General features: G+C 39.9%; 2 protein-coding genes across 2 annotated transcripts in view; one reads left to right on the top strand and one right to left on the bottom strand.

The window, feature by feature from the left end:
- The first annotated feature begins 3972 nt into the window (after positions 1–3972).
- Positions 3973–20583, top strand: part of mycbpap (mycbp associated protein) — a 49707-nt gene continuing 33096 nt past the window's right edge. Inside the window, exon 1 of the mRNA XM_058083974.1 lies at positions 3973–4101. The gene's annotated coding sequence lies outside the window, so the exon portion shown is untranslated. The remainder of the gene's footprint in view (positions 4102–20583) is intronic.
- slc25a10b (solute carrier family 25 member 10b) lies at positions 7582–19963 on the bottom strand. Its single transcript, XM_058084143.1, has 11 exons — positions 19468–19963; positions 15057–15176; positions 13353–13467; positions 13233–13281; positions 13129–13170; positions 12999–13042; positions 12852–12922; positions 10174–10266; positions 10029–10106; positions 9899–9955; positions 7582–9505 (listed from the first exon to the last, which is right to left on the bottom strand). Exons 1-11 carry the CDS (start codon positions 19555–19557, stop codon positions 9404–9406), a joined length of 861 nt encoding a protein of 286 aa, XP_057940126.1. The 5' UTR covers positions 19558–19963; the 3' UTR covers positions 7582–9403.

Below are 20583 nucleotides of genomic sequence, written 5' to 3'. Positions count from 1 at the left end.
CTCCAGCATCCCCCGCGACCCTTGTGAGGATAAGCGGTAGAAAATGAATGAATTGTGATGATTGTGATAATAAATAATTTGAAGTTAGCTGTGGGTCCCTGCTGCTGATTGGCTGTCTGGCTACTTTAAACCAATCGTTAGTAGCTGGAAGACACCGGTGCTTTCTTTCATGTTTGCTTGGACTTCTTGTACATCAGGACTCTCACAAATCACATATAAGTTCCACACGGCAGACATGTTTGTTTGGGTTTGCCGTCTCATGCCTGCACAGTGTGAAGGGAAATGGAAGGGGGACACAACACTCGAAAGGCATTAATCAGCATTTTACACAGAAATCATCCCATACTGAAAATATTTTTGATTTTTAAGGTCGCTAATATCTATTGTGCTATAATCTGGTGTACCTTTTCTCCAGCAAAGGAAACCTCATGCATCAGCTTTTATGTCCCCGTTGTGATGAGTTGGCTCATCATTCTCTGCAGTGTTACAAATACATATGACCTACTTCAAAGTTCACATCAAAAAGTAATACATTATATGACAGAATACTGTGTATGCAAAAACAAAACTGCCATTTATATGTTCCCAGCTGTTGCTGTGCAGTTCCAGTTTTATATTCAGTAAAGTCATCACACGCATACAGTATACTATGGAAATGGTGCTGCAGCTGTGCTCCCATTTTTTCAGATGGCACGTGTCCTTGCTTTGATACTATTCATGGCTAAATATAAAGAAATATTCACATTATGGTTGCAAAGGTAGTGGAGCAAATTACCATGACAAGGACTAGTAAGATAAAGGAAATGTGAGGAAAGAAAGAAGGACATGACATTCATGACGTTTTTGATTCAATCGTCACAGAGAAGCATCTGAAAAATAGAAATAATTGCTCATACAGTGGTGTGAAAAAGGCTTTTGCCTCCGTCCTGATTTCTTCATTTTTTGCATGTTTCGCAGCAACAACCGCCATCAAGCATTTGCCGTAACTTGGAATGAGTCTTGCGGCGCTGTGGAGGAATTTTGGACCGCTAATAAGACCACTAATAATCATAATAAGATTATGTGGACTAGACCACTCCACAGCTTCATTTTGTTTTTCTTCAGCCATTCAGAGGTAGACTTGTTGGTGTGACCCAAGTTGGTTTCGGGTGACAAACAGACGGCCGGACAGCAGAAGTCCATTTATCACAGCAAGAATTCCAGGTTCTGAAGCAGCAAAACAGCCGCAGACCATCACACTACCACCACCATATTTTTCTGTTGGTGTAATGTTGTTTTCCCAAATCCAGATGTAGTGAGACACACGCCTTCCAAAATGTTCAACTTCTGTCTCGTCAGGTCATGGGGATCACCAAGATGATTTCCGGAAAAATTGAGACGAGCCCTAACGTTCTTTTTGATCAGCAGTGGTTTTCGTCTTAGAACTGTGCCATGCAGGCCGTTTTTGTCCAGTATATTTCTTATAGTGGACTCATGAACACTGACATTAACTGAGGCAATTGAGCCTGCAGTTCTTTGGATGTTGTTGTGGGGTCTTTTGTGACCTTTTTGGTGAGTCGTTGCTGCTTGGAATGAGTCTTGTAGCACTGTGGAGAAATTTTGGACCACTAATAATCATAATAAGATTACATGGACTAGACCACTCCACAGCTTCATTTTGTTTTTCTTCAGCCATTCAGAGGTAGACTTGTTGGTGTGACCCAAGTTGGTTTCAGGTGACAAACAGACGGCCGGACATTCTCCTTCAAGTTTTTTTTGGTAGACAACAGAAGTCCATTTATCACAGCAGGAATTCCAGGTTCTGAAGCAGCAAAACAGCCGCAGACCATCACACTACCACCACCATATTTTTCTGTTGGTGTAATGTTGTTTTCCCAAATCCAGATGTAGTGAGACACACGCCTTCCAAAATGTTCAACTTCTGTCTCGTCAGGTCATGGGGATCACCAAGATGATTTCCGGAAAAATTGAGACGAGCCCTAACGTTCTTTTTGATCAGCAGTGGTTTTCGTCTTAGAACTGTGCCATGCAGGCCGTTTTTGTCCAGTATATTTCTTATAGTGGACTCATGAACACTGACATTAACTGAGGCAATTGAGCCTGCAGTTCTTTGGATGTTGTTGTGGGGTCTTTTGTGACCTTTTTGGTGAGTCGTTGCTGCTTGGAATGAGTCTTGTAGCACTGTGGAGAAATTTTGGACCACTAATAATCATAATAAGATTACATGGACTAGACCACTCCACAGCTTCATTTTGTTTTTCTTCAGCCATTCAGAGGTAGACTTGTTGGTGTGACCCAAGTTGGTTTCAGGTGACAAACAGACGGCCGGACATTCTCCTTCAAGTTTTTTTTGGTAGACAACAGAAGTCCATTTATCACAGCAGGAATTCCAGGTTCTGAAGCAGCAAAACAGCTGCAGACCATCACACTACCACCACCATATTTTTCTGTTGGTGTAATGTTGTTTTCCCAAATGCAGTGTTACTTTTACGCCACATGTAGTGAGACACACGCGTTCCAAAATGTTCAACTTCTGAAAAATTGAGAAGAGCCTTAACGTTCTTTTTGATCTGCAGTGGTTTTCGTCTTAGAACTGTGCCATGCAGGCTGTTTTTGTCCAGTGTATTTCTTATAGTGGACTCATGAACACTGACATTAACTGAGGCAGTTGAGTCTGCAAGTCTTTGGATGTTGTTGTGGGGTCTTTTGTGACCTTTTTGGTGCGTCGTTGCTGCGCTCTTGGGGTAATTTTAGTTGGAAGGTTCACCATTGTTACATGTTGTCATCATGGATAATGGCTTTCACTGTGGTTGGCTGGAGTCCCAAATAAATAATTGTGACAGAGAAGTATTTAGTGAATTACAGTACTCCCCTGTTTCTCACAGTTAAATTATTCCAAAAATGGTCATGATACATCAGTTTCTGTAGGATTCTTATTTTTAAATGGAATATTTTCTTAGTTACAGTATGGAAAACCTATGTACAACCTTCCAAATACTGTATTTAACATTAAACCATGTAGGCATGAACTATAGTCACCTTTACGCTCAATTATAAGTACACTCACTTAATTATTAGTATTACCCAATATAGTAAACAGAATATTTTTTTTTACTCCAAAGGAGTCAGGACCTTACCAGCCATGAACCTCACGTCACATTACTGATGTCAGCATTATAATGTTGCAAAAAATAATATCGCATTAAATTGCACAAGTGTACCTAATATGGTGGCCAGACGGTATGAGCAATGGTTGAACCTTCATCAAGAGTTCATGCTGTAGGTGTTGCTCTGACTAAGCTGACAGCTGTGAATGTGCAAATCAACCTCAACATCCATCACGTCTGTGAAGGTACTACCTTCAGGCTATTGATTACTCAGTGTGTGGCTTGAGAACATCATGACCATGAGAGCAGAACACAATAGGAACTGGAAAGAGAAAAGCCGAGGTCTGTGTGTGCATGTAAAGTTGCGTGCCAGTGTACAGTGGGAGGATGGGTGGGAGAAGAGGAAGAGAAACCTGAATGAAGTGATTACAGTACAACAGTGGTTCTCAATTATTTTCTGTCAAGCCCCCAACTAAGGGAGATAAATGTTTTCTATTGTGTATGTTTGTGTATTTTTCCTATTAACAATAAACTACTTTAAGTGCAACAAGAAGGAAGAGCAAAATACAGGAGCTTTGTCCAGTTCAATTGCACAAGGCAAGCAGGAGGGGGAAAAAAGCTGTCCGTGATTTGCTCATCAAGGTCAGGCAGGATATGTGTGTCGGATCGGCGCCCTCTCCAGGCGGGATACAGGCACACCCAATACTGCTCAAACACGGAAACGTGTCTGGGATTACTTTTTTCCGGGTTGAAAAAAAATGCCTCCACAGTAGTACACAAAACCTTGTAATACATACGACACACCTGCTGTGGCGCTGTAAACACACACCACGTGACACAAGACCACAAAAGAACACCGAAGAAGAAAGAAACATTCATTAAGTCTGTCGTCTTCAGTTTCCCAGGCTTGTATAGCCTAACGACGAAGTGGAATTACTTCTGCAAGTCATTTTTGGAAATATAAAACAACAACATCACGAAAGAGTGGGCTGGGGTGAGTGATGCTAGTCAATTTTGTCCTCTTGTCACTTCTGGTCACGTGACGGCAACGGAGCTATGACGTCATCGTTTCCAGAAAGTAGCGGTTAGCTTGTCTACATGACATTCAAGTTTTGTGAGTTTTGATTGTTAGTTGATGTGCTGGTGGTGGAAAGAGGTGAGGAGAATAGAAGAAACGTGGAAAAGATAAAGTTTGTGTCATCACTTTGTACCACATTACATTACAATTCGCAATATGATATGACTAGTCGCGGTTCCGCCATGTTAATTATGTACGAGTGTACATTGATGGAGGCGTCGTGCACCCCTGCCACAAAGAAACAATTTACTTATTTACGCAGTGAAATGTTTTTTGTCTTATCAAGGGGAACTTGTACACGTCTTGTCTAATAAAACGCACAGTTAATGTGGCAATAAATGATATGGAAAAGAAGATGGCGCGGTGCCACCGAACCGTGGAGTAGAAGGTACATTAAAGCTAAAACCTCCACTGCTTGCATTAGAACTTAATCAGCAAGCAAAGAATTGTGTTAATATGTTTAAATGAGAGTATTTGCAACATTCAGAATCAAATAGGAAAAAAACATGATCAGCGAGAACAGATTTTGCCAGTGATTCATCTTTTGTGATTCATTTTAATTAAAAACAAGCCATTCAAAGTTTGCAGTTGTCGCACACAATGTGCTTGCAATTGAATGTCTTTCATGTTACCTACTTTGATGACGTCAATATGATAGAGTTCTTAATAATATAGACACTCCGGAACATTCAGGACAGGCAGCACTTTTATTTAAAATATATACTGTAGGTCCCTTCAGGAAATTGGAAGATGTTTTGGAGGTAAACCAATAACAAAAGACATGATGAGTAAGCTTCATTTCTTCTTTCCGCTTCTGAGTAATGTGGCTAGCAGGAGGCTAATGACTACATACATGTGCGGGCAGCTTCATGAACACTTTACATGTGATAGATGTGTTCATGTAACCTCAGTAGCAGATCACACTGCCGCCACTCAAATGTACAGAGCTGAATATTAAATATATATGGTCCTGTCCCTGATCTTTCATCAAATGAGGACAAATCCCTGAGGGCGCAGCTATGCATCATTGCATTATGATGCTCATATGCCGTTTCAACGGCTCAGCAGTTCAAAAACACAATGCAGCCTTTACTTACTGCATAAATAAAGGGTTTTTCAACTTAAAAAAAAAACCCAACTTGTGAATTCACACGCCACACAGAATCAGACATATTTCAATTAGTATTTTAATTATAAATTGTCATTAATTCATGGTCAGTAAAACGCATATGAACATCACACTCAGCAGGTACGTTCATACCATTGGATTAGTAAGGCTGATCTACAGGTCACATTATCAAGGACATGCAGCACAAGTCGAGCTGGTGGTTATTTCCAAGTCTATCCCAGGCTGAAGGTGCAAGGCCTTTAGGTCACCCACGAGAGGAGTCATCAGTTTGATGGGTTTGAATCCAACAACACACATATCTGTACTGCCCTCTGGAGGACACATACAAGTAAGGCAACATGACAAGAATTCTCATTTTGTGGACAAATGTAGACATGTCCATTACAGTTGATTATTGATGGCACATACACACACGCAAACACAATAAGTGGCTCTACGTTGTAACCAGGAACATTTTCAATCCAAAAATATGTGTTGAATTCAAAGTGTAGAGCATTTTAGTCAGTGTGAGTCCAGGGTTTTAATAAAGTGCCGTCTTCAAGCATTGGAGAATCCTGAGTTATTAAATGCGACATGTTCTGTTAGACTAACACTACATGCACAGATTTTCTCTTAATGGGTTCTTCAACAATCTCTTCAATTCATAAAGACATTTCAAAAGAACGTGTACCGTTATGTCAGCTGATGTTATAAAATGAGACAACTTGGTCCACTCCTCAAGATAACAATGGATTAATACCAGATGACTGGAATGAGGAAAGGGGCTAAGAAATTATATATTTCATCGATCACAATTGGACTGTTAAGGTTGTCTGAGAAGACATTTCACCTCTCATCCTAGCAGGTTTCACCGTTCATGCTCGTGACTAAGTAGGACAGCTGTAATCGCCTCGTCCTATCTAGTCATAAGCCTAAATAGGGTCGCAGGTATGGAGCCTATCGCCAGCCAATCACAGGGCACATATAGACAAACAACCATTCACACTCACATTCATACCTATGGACAATTTGGAGTCGCCAATTAACCTAGCATGTTTTTGGAATGTGGGAGGAAACCGGAGTACCCGGAGAAAACCCACGCATGCACAAGGAGAACATGCAAACTCCACACAGAGATGGCCGAGGGTGGAATTGAACTCGGGTATCCTAGCTGTGAGGCATGTGCACTAACCACTTGATCCTCATGCAGCCCTTTTTTGTTATTATTTTTCATTCATTCATTTTCTACCGCTTATCCTCATGAGGGTCACAGGGGAATGCTGGAGCCTATCCCAGCTGTCTTCAGGCAAGAGAGGCGGGGGACACCCTGGACTGGGCGCCAGCCAATCACAGGGCACATATAGACAAACAACCATTCACACTCACATTCATACCTATGGACAATTTGGAGTCACCAATTAACCTAGCATGTTTTTGGAATGTGGGAGAATCCAAGCGGAGAATCCAACCCTGGTCTTCCCGATCTGTGTGGCCCACGTGCTAAACACCGTGCGGCCTAGTGTGAACTAATGATGAGAGGTGCAATGTCCTTGATAAATGGCATACTACTTGATTTCCAGGTCTAAAATAATGAAGTGATCAGAACGCCAACAAGTAAAATATAGAAGTGTACCACATTTGGTCAGTACTATGGGAATGAATAATCAATGGCATAACAGATTAGTGATACAGTGGAACCTCAGGAAAGGGATAAAAGAATACTTATGGTTACTTTTACCTTCATTGACGACATGACCGCTTCCAAAGACACGAGGCAGTGAGATACCACACAGACACCTTCTTCCTGTTTGTCTTGAGTTATTTCTTGAATTCTGTTTGTTTCTCAATTTCTTCATCAAAATGCTGGCACTAATAACTTTCTTCGGCTCCATTTAGTATTGCAGTATGAGTTGAGAAAGATTATGGAATGAAAGAAATAAAACAGGAAGGTGGTGTCCGTGTGGTGTCTCGCTGCCACATCATATCTTTGGGAAAAGTCTCGTCAAAATGAAGGTTAAAAAAAAACTTAAATGTTAATTTACCCCTTTCATTCATCATTCATATTCTAAGCTATAATTGTAAATTACAAAAACATATTTTGAATTAATTGGATTTAAATTATTCCTTATGGGAAAAAATCGATTCAGTTAGGGTCCGTTTTGGTTAGAGTTACTATGTATGATTCTATGCCCACAAAAGTGTTGGCCTAATGTGACATTTTTGTGAAGCTATAATTGTAAATTACAAAAACATACTTTGGATTAATTGGATTTAAATTATTCCTTATGGGAAAAAATCGATTCAGTTAGGGTCCGTTTTGGTTAGAGTTACTATGTATGATTCTATGCCCACAAAAGTGTTGGCCTAATATGACATTTTTGTGAAGCTATAATTGTAAATTACAAAAACATACTTTGGATTAATTGGATTTAAATTATTCCTTATGGGAAAAAATCGATTCAGTTAGGGTCCGTTTTGGTTAGAGTTACTATGTATGATTCTATGCCCACAAAAGTGTTGGCCTAATATGACATTTTTGTGAAGCTATAATTGTAAATTACAAAAACATACTTTGGATTAATTGGATTTAAATTATTCCTTATTGGAAAAAATCAATTCAGTTAGGGTCCGTTTTGGTTAGAGTTACTATGTATGATTCTATGCCCACACCAGTGTTGGCCTAATGTGACATTTTTGTGAAGCTATAATTGTAAATTACAAAAACATACTTTGGATTAATTGGATTTAAATTATTCCTTATGGGAAAAAATCGATTCAGTTAGGGTCCGTTTTGGTTAGAGTTACTATGTATGATTCTATGCCCACACCAGTGTTGGCCTAATGTGACATTTTTGTGAAGCTATAATTGTAAATTACAAAAACATACTTTGGATTAATTGGATTTAAATTATTCCTTATGGGAAAATATCGATTCAGTTAGGGTCCGTTTTGGTTAGAGTTACTATGTATGATTCTATGCCCACAAAAGTGTTGGCCTAATATGACATTTTTGTGAAGCTATAATTGTAAATTACAAAAACATACTTTGGATTAATTGGATTTAAATTATTCCTTATGGGAAAAAATCGATTCAGTTAGGGTCCGTTTTGGTTAGAGTTACTATGTATGATTCTATGCCCACACCAGTGTTGGCCTAATGTGACATTTTTGTGAAGCTATAATTGTAAATTACAAAAACATACTTTGGATTAATTGGATTTAAATTATTCCTTATGGGAAAAAATCGATTCAGTTAGGGTCCGTTTTGGTTAGAGTTACTATGTATGATTCTATGCCCACACCAGTGTTGGCCTAATGTGACATTTTTGTGAAGCTATAATTGTAAATTACAAAAACATACTTTGGATTAATTGGATTTAAATTATTCCTTATGGGAAAAAATCAATTCAGTTAGGGTCCGTTTTGGTTAGAGTTACTATGTATGATTCTATGCCCACACCAGTGTTGGCCTAATATGACATTTTTGTGAAGCTATAAATGTAAATTACAAAAACATACTTTGGATTAATTGGATTTAAATTATTCCTTATGGGAAAAAGCGATTCAGTTAGTGTTCGTTTTGGTTAGAGTTACTATGTATGATTCTATGCCCACACCAGTGTTGGCCTAATATGACATTTTTGTTTTGTCTTCCTGGCACACAATATTAAAACAACAATTGACTACTCTCGTCTTCTCATCTCATAAGTCGTCTCGATCTAAATGATGGCCTTTGGAATTAGTCATTTTCAATAAAATGGAATTGACGAGGCTTGAAATAATCAAGTGAAAACCGCATGTCTCAGCATACCTGAAATCATAAAGGACACATCTTTTCTCTAAAAAGGTAGCAGGCCATTTCAATAACCCTCATAATCTTCACCTTTTACTTCAAATGTGGCTATTCAAAAGTATTTTGTTCCAGTATTTATCCCTTGCAAAATGTGGCACTGTTCATTTTTTCCAAAACCATTCAGCTTCTCGCCTTGAGACAGAGGTAGAACAAGACGCCCGATCCCTCGGCAGCACATGGCTTCCTCTCTTGCCTCCTTCCTCTTCACATGAAATGATCAGAGCAGAACCGTTGAATGACAGCTTGCAACGCTACGCTCAGGAGACAATGCGAATCCCAAAGTATATTTTGAGCTGCTCCAGGAAGATGAACGTGAGCACGGTATGAGGAATCAACCGGATCCCTGCTGGCACAAGGCCCTGCAAAAAAATATAGCAGAATCCTGGTTTGGTCTTCACAGAACGTCAAACTTTTTGATGGGGTTACTGAGAATATCAGCAAAAAAAAAGTATATTTTGACATTAATACAAATAAACAGCAGGTCATCAGACCAAATGCTTCCCTCACTCACGGTGCTACCAAAAACAACAAGCAACACACAATGTAACTGCACTACACAGGCTGTAGAGGTGTCAAAATAAAAGCTTACACACTAATATACATGCAAAACAATACTATTTTATGCTAACTTTTAACCCACAGGGTATGCTGGGTAACTTCCCTAGCATGCTTTTCAGGTTATAAACTAGCATACCATTCACCATGAGTGATGTATGCATTTGGCGTGTTCCTGTTGGTTTGCGATGCACTACCTTGTAGAACGCCAGGGGACCCAACTTCGCCGTTTCTTGTAAGCAATGCCGCACCCCCTGAAAAAAAAGACACTCGGTTAGATAAAGTAAGTTTAAAAAAAAAGACATAGAACAGGAGAAATCCACTCACAGTGTACTCTCCCTTTGAGTTCATGAGTCTGGTCTTCAGGACATCCAGAGGTTGACAAAGGAACGTAGCGCAGCCTCCCTGCAGAGAGAACATTTTATGACATGAACTTGTCACTGCTGCCCGTCTACACAAAACGGATACTTACAGCAATGAAGCTGGAGAGAAAGTGTGTGAACATATTATCTCCCAGCATTCCTGTTCCCAGCACCAGCTGCTTGGCCTGGTCATAACACGCCAACTGAAGGGGAAAAATAAGAATAAATTGTGCAGAAGAATATGATCTGTGATCCTTATCATCGTACTACGATGCATACGGCTTGTCACCCTCATTGTATAAAAATATGAATATGAAAAATATGAATATTCAAAAATAATTTTGACTATCCGTAGCTCGGTACCGGTCAGTTAAATGGAACACTTGCCGTGTTGCCGTTTTTTTAAGGGCTTAAGTGTCAAAATACCTGTGTCCCGATGATGTGCATTGTTAACTAGCTCATCAACTGTGTTATTGCCAACGTGTTCATGTTTCAAATCAAAATCAACTTTATTTGTATAGCACTTTTCCTGCAAAGACATGCAACACAAAGTGCTTTACAGAATTAAAAAAAAATTACCACAATTAAAAGGAAAAACAAATACTAAGAGCGGCGGCACGGCGGTCTAGTGGTTAGGGCGCAGATCTCACAGCTAGGGGACCAGGGTTCAATTCTACCCATCTATGTGCATGTTCTCCCCGTGGGTTTTCTCCGGGTACTCCGGTTTCCTCCCACATTCCAAAAACATGCTAGGTTTATTAGCGACTCCAAATTGTCCATAGGTATGAATGTGAGTGTGAATGGTTGTTTGTCTATATGTGCCCTGTGATTGGCTGGCCACCAGTCCAGGGTGTACCCCGCCTCTCTCCCGAAGACAGCTGGGATAGGCTCCAGCACAAATACTGAATAATGAATGAACAAATACTAAGAAAGCCCCTCCCACCCACCATAATAGACACACTACCCACCCACCCACACACACACACAATCACACACATTAGGGAGACATGGCATGGCACTGAGGATCTAGGAAACGCCACCTTTGGGGCCGTCCACACTGGGAGGAGCCGCAGGCCGTGCCATCGGGGGAACAAGCACCCGGGCCCCCTGACTCCGACAGACGGGCGGACCCCCACATTAAAGGGAGGAATCCCCAGCCGGCCAGGTCGAAGGGACCCAAGGATGGCACCCCCTCAGCAGACCCGACACGGCCCCCAGTGAATGATGGGCAAAATTCCCCCCTTTAAGTGTTTGAATGACTTCAAAGTAGGCCTAAACATGCACGGCTCACTTCTAAATTTTGTTCTAACACCTAACGTTTTTAAAAAAGATGACAATTTAGTTTATACGCTGTGTAATGTTTTGCAGCTGCAACATTTTATTTAATTTTTTTTTTTTACTTTGCCAACCCCTTTTCTAGAATGAAGCAACATGGAAGATTTGCAGTGCATGTTGATATCCCCGCAACCCCCTGTGGTGTCATCAAATAAACCACGCATACCAGAAATTGCAGATCCCTTAGCAAGTAGTTGTGAATGCTGAGAGACCCAACACGCTTTGGGCCCCATTACCAACACCAAATATCAAATATTTGTAACATTATATTGCATATAAACTGTGTGTATAACATTATTACATATGATAAAAGTCATCTATGATTTCCAAGTTAGAGCCTCACTTATAGCTGTATGGGCTCATTCATAATTAATTGAGATTTCAGTGCAACCATTTGACCGACTACTCTATTCATTTCAAAATATGGATTTAGCAATAATACAGTAATATGCGCTTAAATGACTTCCATTTAATTGAGGTTTATTATTACACATGATAAAAGCTTTTAATATGCTTGTTACATTCAGGCTTTGTTTGTCTAGTTTGGATCAGTCAAACTGAAGTTCTCACGTGTTACTCCTCCTACTTGATACCATTCCAAAGTGACACATGAGTTTTATGGTGTACTAACACTAGACCAGGGGTGGGCAAACTTTTTGACTCGCGGGCCGCATTGATTTAACAAAATTGACAGGGGGGGGGGGGGCAGACTATATAGTATTTACATGCAACAGTCCTATTTTTACGCATATTTTACATGTAAAAGTGTCATGCAATCTGCTATATGTGCACTTTGAAATCATTTATTTGATGTAAAATGTGTTGAAAATTAAATGTATTATTTTTATTATATTATTGTCTTTATTATTACTATTTTATATATATATTATTATATTAGATTTGTTATTATTAGTTATAGTAATGTTATTATCATTATATTATTGTTATTATTATTGTTAATAATAATAACAATAATAATATTACGACTATTATTATATTAATATTATTAACAACAATATGAATATAATAATAGTAATATTATTATTATTAAATACATTCTTATTATTATTATTATTGTCATTATTTTTATTTTTATTTTTGTGCTTGTGTTCCTTTTTCCAGGAGCATTTTGTAAACAACAGACCACATCAAAAAACGAAATTGATAAAGCAGCTACCTCAACCATCAAAAAGTTGGCCCAAGCCACGATGCCAGGTTATGTGTTGAGTTTAAATGAAATACTTTGGAAAAAACAGGCGGGCCATATTGAAACACTTGGCGGGCCGCATGTGGCCCCCGGGCCGTACTTTTGCCCACCCCTGCACTCGACCATTCATATTGTGCCAGCAAGTTTGGTTGTCCCATCACTTCTATACTACTGTGTTATTGCAATATCTTTGACTTTGTGAAGCATTCCAGTCATTCTGTTTATTTTTATTGTAATGCAACTTGCCTGTCCCACAGTCACCAAAGCTCCTCTGCTGGAGGCCATGGTGGCTCCTGAGAATAGCCTTCTCAAACCCTCTGTAGAACAGACCACAGGTTTGAGTTAAGATATAACCATATTATTTCCAGCGATAGTTTCTTATTTTAATGTTACCTTCTCTGAAGACTCGGAAGAGCCCATCAATGGCATGTTTGTAGCTGGAAAAACACATTGAGGAGTACATAGTCCAGATATAATAAGCTAGATACATATGATTAGGTTTTTTTTTTGTTGCAACACTCACTTTCTCCTTTGTTCTGCAGGTAATTTCATGTCATTTTGCATCCTGACAACAAAAACACAGATCATCTAACTCGCTCACATACTCTAAAATGAGAGGACATTTACCTGACATTCACCAAGTCTGCTGGTGTGCCGACAAACCCTCCAGTAAAACCTATTGAAACAGAAATATTGTTATATATATTAGAAATGCTGTCAGTATAACGGGAGTTTGTGTTTTCTAACCTCCAAAAGCTCCTAGCAAGACCTTTTGGTAGAAGGGCATAGGTCCCTGACTTGTGCTGCCCATCATGTCCCTTACAGTCTCATAGATGGCAAATCTGGTCAGCGAATAGGACATCTGAGAGAGAGAAAGAGAGGAAAACATTGGAAATAAGAAATTATAGAAATTATAGGAGTGCAAGCCTGACAGCGAGTGCCCGGGGATACCCCCGTATAAGGAAGTCAGAGTTGTTTTTGACATCAGTAGAACTCTGTTAGAAACACCAAGTGTGCAGAACCACCCAAACTTCTTTAAGGGCTCACTTCCAAATGCGCAAACCCGATTATCTGATTACAACATTATAACAACGCGGGGTGTGCTGGAGCCTATCCCAGCTGTCTTCGGGCGAGAGGCGGGGTACACCCTGGACTGGTCGCCAGCCAATCACAGGGCACATATAGACAAACAACCATTCACACTCACATTCATACCTATGGACAATTTGGAGTCGCTAATTAACCTAGCATGTTTTTGGAATGTGGGAGGAAACTGGAGTACCCGGAAAAAAACCCACGCATGCACGGGGAGAACATGCAAACTCCACACCGAGATGGCCGAGAGTGGAATTGAACCCCGGTGTCCTAGCTGTGAGGTCTGCGCGCTAACCACTTGGCCCTTATATCAATCAATTTATATCAAATCAGTAGTGTATTACAATCGATAAAATATCGGATTTATCACAATAATATGTGATATCATTGCATGTAGGCTACGCAGTCATGAGATCGGGAAGACCTGGGTTTGATTCTGTGTTTGCATGTTTTCTCCGGGTACTCCGGTTTCCTCCCACATTCCAAAAACATGCTAGGTTAATTGGCGACTCCAAATTGTCCATAGGTATGAATGTGAGTGTGAATGGTTGTTTGTCTATATGTGCCCTGTGATTGGCTGGCAACCAGTCCAGGGTGGACCCCGCCTCTCGCCCGAAGACAGCTGGGATAGGCTCCAGCACCCCCGCGACCCTCGTGAGGAAAAAGCGGTAGAAAATGAATGAATGAATGAATGAATGATTAATTAATTATTGTTAGCGCGCCGACCTCACAGCTAGGAGACCAGGGTTCAATCCCACCCTCGGGCATCTCTGTGTGGAGTTTGCATGTTCTCCCCGTGCATGCGTGGGTTTTCTCCGGGTACTCCGGTTTCCTCCCACATTCCAAAAACATGCTAGGTTAATTGGCGACTCCAAATTGTCCATAGGTATGAATGTGAGTGTGAATGGTTGTTTGTCTATATGTGCCCTGTGATTGGCTGGCGACCAGTCCAGGGTGTACCCCGCCTCTCGCCCGAAGACAGCTGGGTTAGGCTCCAGCACCCCCGCGACCCTTGTGAGGAAAAGCAGTAGAAAATTAATTAATTATGATTAATTAATTATTATTAATGAATGAATATGTGATATCATAGAGTCATGAGTCATGAGATCATGACTTTGGCCAAGGGTGGATATAACAACATTTATAGATTATAAAAGTGGAAAAGCGTAATAAATCCCCTTTAAGTTTAAGCTAACAATGACAAATCTACAAGCATTACCTTGGGAAGGCAAGTGCTTCAATGAGCTGAGTATTAATTAGCACATTAGATGTGCTACTGGTACTAATGAAGTGGATGGCCATTTGCTAGCCATTAATTAATTCAGTGTACATATATATGCAGAAGTAAATACACACCTGTCTGCATAGGGAAGCAGAGAGGCCATTGTAAAGAGCAAGGACACCATTGTTCTTCACCACATGTACGGCCATGCCGAACATCCTCTTCTTCACCTCCTGCTGGGTTTGTAGATGCACCTGCAAGGACAACAAATAGCAAGATGGAGTAGAGTTAAAACATTAAAGCTTTTTAGCATATAGCATATTAATCGATAATATTAATCATCCACTTAATTGGGTTGAATGGATTGCTGGTTAATGGTGCTTTGAGGCATATGGAATGCAGTACAGTCGCTCTTTGTTTATTGTGGTTAACCAATCAAGTATGATAAACAAGGGATTATTGTACTTATACTTTATACATTATTAGTAGATATGTCATTAAGGAACACAGAATGTATCAATGATTACAATTGAGTCATCTGCATGCACAGACATACTAGTAGTATTTTGCTATAGGGAAAAAGAAGCCTTTGTGCAAATAAGGACAATGTTTGAGAAATGGCTTTGAAATGTGTGTAGTACTTGTTCAAATACAACTGCGACAACAATTTGATTTGTGCGTGACTTCTACTGCAAGATCATAGAACTATATTAGCAAATGCAAGGTGTTACAAATGAAACAGGAAAACTTGCAGAATAAAACCCGACAGAAAATGGCGAAACAATGTTTCCTGTTACGTCGTCACAAAACTGACCATCAGGTACTTGTGTTTCTGGAGCGAAAGATTCTAGAATAAATTGATGCAAATAACACCCATGTTGTCCTTCACACTATTTGTTAGAGCTCGTCTCTTTAAAAGTACAGCCTCCCTTTTAAGAACCCGCTGTCTCCTGATTCAGAAGAAGCTTCCCTGTACTGGAAAGTTTTGGATGATTCACAAAGATCATCATGTGGGTCAAAAAGGAGAAAGTTTTTTTTTTTTTTAATTATGGTTTTATTTCATTTGTACATGCATCAGATTACAATTGAATGCATCACATAATCGGTTCACAGTTCCACATGTCCGAAAGGAGTAGGAAGAAGCAAAGCTTATTAAATCCTACCCCTCCATCTGGTACTTTTACAATCAGTAACTGTTACATGTGTTCACTTCCTGCTTCCCTAATATAATTTAAGCTATTTTTATGTTATTTTTTTAATTTAATAAAAAAATGTTTTTCTTTTTTTTTTGTAATTAATTTTAAAAAATTATGGTTTTATTTCATTTGAACATGCATCAGATTACAATTGAATGCATCCCATAATCAGTTCACAGTTCCACATGTCCAAAAAGAGTAGGAAGAAGCAAAGCTTATTAAATCCTACCCCTCCATCTGGTACTTTTACAATCAGTAACTGTTACATTTGTTCACTTCCTGCTTTCCTAAAAAGTTTTTTTTTAATTATGTTTTATTATTATTTTTTTTTTGGTCATTTTTGTAATTCTTGTAAAAAAGGCAATAGCTGCAGTGAGGCTGCACTTGTGTCTCTCCCATCTCCCTCTTGGAAAGTACAGATAATAAAGCATTTCCTTTTCTACATGTATGTGCACATTACAATGCTACTTCAACATCAAATTATTTTATGTCTGCTATTTGGTTAGCATACAGTATTTGTATACAGGCGCATTATCAGCACTAATGCCACTGCCATACGTCTTGCACTCCTCGCAGAAGTCTGTATAAAGCAGCATCACCCATGTGTACATTCACATTTGTCCCTTCAGACTTTTCCAAACATCCACCAGACAGATTCCACTCAAAGCACACAAAAAATAGACTGTACATATTTGACAGCACCAAACTTTGGTGCTGGTGGGCTTCCTGTCAATAATTACACACCCCACGGGGCCGGTTAGTGTTACCAAAGTCATGTGGAGCAGCTTCAAGTGATTGAAGTTCACCGATGTACCGACTCGTACTATTCAATGCGGGTTAGTTTGGTTAAATTTGACAAGAAGCAAGGTGCGTGCGAGAGGACGGCTCCATGCAGAGAGGTTTTGGCACGGTTTGACTGACGGTAGCATGTTTTCTTTTTGCAATACAGAGAAGGTTGATATAACAGAATGACCTTTGTCCTTAATTATGGTTGCTGCAGTCCAGTTGAGAGCACAGAGGCTAAATGAATAGGAATGTTGACTCGGCCGCAAATGAATGGAATAGAGTATAGTACGCCAGGGAGCAGAATGTCCGTCATGATGATGAGCAAAAGAGGTGGCATCTCTGTGTGGAGTTTGCATGTTCTCCCCGTGCATACATGACCTTTGTCCGGGTACTCTGGTTTCCTCCCACATTCCAAAAACATGCTAGGTTAATCGGCGACTCAAAATTGTCCATGTAGGTATGAATGTGAGTGTGAATGGTTGTTTGTCTTATATGTGCCCTGTGATTGGCTAGCCACCAGTCCACTGTGTACCCCGCCTCTTGCCTGAAATCAGCTGGGATAGGCTCCAGCATACACCTGAGACCCTAATGAGAATAAGCGGTATAGAAAATGGATGGATGAATGAATTCTGGAGTCTGCTCACCATCATGGCGGCGAAACGGAAGTAGTTACAGAAGTAGAACAGAAAGTCCTATTCATTTTTAGTGCCCTTGTAGTTTTTCTGCATGTGAGCTCTTACTTATAAGTAATTCTTGAGCACAAAATTTATGTTTTTAATACATTTTTGGGAATGTGTACGTAACCACAAAACGCTGTATATAGAACATTATCACAGAACAGCGTGAACAGAAGACCAACTGTATATTACATCTGATTTTTGAAGTAAAAGTTGGGTGCACGCAATCAAATGCGGCGTCACCCAAAAACACACCAATCCATGTATTTATTTTGTTCTTTTCATCTATTGTTGTGCTTTTCTTTGTTCTATACATTCATACTTCATTGCACTATTATACATATTAATATTATATCTTGTTGCATTCATAGATCATACTGTTTATAATTTGTATAATCTGCAATAGCCATACTGTAGCATACTTATATCCCTGTATATATCCACACTGTATTATAGTCACTTCATTGCAATACTGTACATATTACTGTTATTATATATTGTCACATCCATACTGTTTATAATCTAGCCATATTATAGTCATTTATATCCCTGTATATATCCTCACTGTATTATACAGTAAACCTCGGATATATCGGACTCGGATATATCGGAAATTCGCTCACAACGGACAGATAAAAAAGAACCGATTTTTCTGTAATGCATTTCCAATAAAAATTCATTGCATATATCGGATTTTTTATAACGGATTTCGCCTATTTCGGACAAAATCTCCAGTCCCGTTCCAATGCATTTCCATTAAATTTCCCTTGCATATATCGGATGGCCGCATCGTGGCGCTCCGATTCGCCGAATCGTGACAGGCCGCTATACGACGTCATTTGCAGCGTTTGCAGCGTTGCCTGCGCGTCCAGGTACATTGGAAACATAGTCAAGGAAGTGCCTTTTTATAACGGATAAAATCCCATTTACGCATATACCGGATATAAATCCGATATATGCGTAAAACGGACATTTTCCGGTATACGCATATAACGGATTTCGCTTATATCGGACAAAACCAGTGGGAACAATTGAATCTGATATATCCGAGGTTTACTGTAGTCACAGCCTGTTATAGTTTGTACATAGATCTGTCTATTTACACCTCTATTCTATTTCTACATTTACTTACTAATAAGGTACTTATAAAATTGCACTTCTGGTTGGATGCTAACTGCATTTTGTTGCCCTGTACAAGTGACATGAGCAATAACAATAAAGTTGAATATAATCTAATACGTGACATACTTAAATAGCATTAATTTCTATATATACGATATTACTCAAACATTTGTACGAGACAAGTGGATTAGACAAAGGGAATGTACGTACAAGCTGGAACTGTTATTGTTGCACTTGAGGCAATTAAGCAACTTTAATTTCCTAAAACAAAATAAATGTTAATGTTAATATTGTACTCTCATCAAATTTTCATTTAAAAAATTATTAAAGCTGTTTCCACAAAACCTATGCGGATTAATTTTAGCATGCCCTTACTGTATACAGAATGAACCAAACCGTGACCTTAAAAAAAAAGAGGTAGGCCCAAGTACTGTGCTGTGATTATGTTATGGTGTCCCGTTACCCCTACTAAATAAGGCAACCAAAATAAAACATTATATTGTGTTTCATTACATAGTGCAGGTGTACAGCCACACATATTTAATAACATGTAACCTTTGAGCAACATCTTGTTGTTGGTCCCAGAAGTAAAGTGTGCACTCTTCCATGTACTATGTCACTATATCTGCAGGCATAGAATGTCATCATGTGTCATTGTGGGTAAAACATGTGTGTTGGTGAACACAGTTGTAGTTAAGGCCTGCAGAAAGACCGCGGGTCACCTATTGTGCACCTTTTAGTTTTTAAGACTCACAACCTCTCACCTTGAGGAGGTCCAGAGGATGCGTGCAGCAGGCGGCTCCGCAGGACGCCAGCCCTCCGAAATACCACCGCGACATCCGCTTCTCCGTCATGGCTGCGTCCCCTAAAACCGTGGCGCGGTTCAGCTACGCGGTAGCTTCGTTGCTCCCAGTCGGGTCGCGCCGACTCACAGCCCCGGCCGCCTGTGTTAAGGCTCTCCGCTGGAGACGCAACACCACCGCTGGTAGTAATGTGCACGTCCGCCGATAACCTCGTCAATCTTCAAAACATTCCGATAAGAGACTGCTCACAGAGAAGCCGGGGACTTTGGCTACAGATGTACCGTGCACACATATTTATGGAGACGAGTCATGCGTGTGTACGTGCGTGTCTTGCAGCCGCGACGCCGGAAGCAACCGAAGTCGAAAAGAAGAGCAGCCAATTGACTGCGTGGACACCGGAGCTGCCTCCCAGCCCCGTGACAGTGCCACAGACCCCTGCAGGACACGCACACACACACACACACACACACACACGCACACGCACACGCACACACACAAACACTCTCACCCCACTTTTTACACTATTCATTGTCATGTGGCTCTTAAAGAGACATACGCCCTCTCTGAACACGTTTTTCCCCGCTTTTGTACACTGTCTCTTTAAGAGCACTTTTTAACCCATGTATTCTTCGTGTGTTTTTATACTTCTCAGCTCAAGACCTTGTGTTCAGCGTTGTTGGACCTCTGCACTCACATGCCAGAGACCCTTAAATAGAATGACTTTATCAGACGCAAACTTGTGCAATGACATGAATGACATTGCAGATTCCCATCGTAGTTTCAGAATTCTAACCCCTAGATCAGGGGTGCTCACACTTTTTCAGCATGCGAGCTACTTTTAAAATGACAGAGTCAAAATGATGTACCCACTACAAAAATGCAAAACATCTATTTATTTTCAAATGTATTGAGGATTATTTGTACGTACAATGTATGTTGATGTACCTTACATAACCAAATGAGCCAATATTGCAAAACACACATAATTAACTATTAACATTTTTTGTAATTACCTGAGTTTACTTTGATGACTTGCACTGAATTGAACCAGCCAGGGATGCATAGTCCGGACAGTAG

Source organism: Doryrhamphus excisus, chromosome 1 (genome assembly GCF_030265055.1).
Source record: "Doryrhamphus excisus isolate RoL2022-K1 chromosome 1, RoL_Dexc_1.0, whole genome shotgun sequence".
NCBI lineage: Eukaryota > Metazoa > Chordata > Actinopteri > Syngnathiformes > Syngnathidae > Doryrhamphus > Doryrhamphus excisus.
The sequence above is the reverse complement of the archived record's forward strand: the minus strand, read 5'-3'. Positions and strand labels throughout refer to the sequence as shown.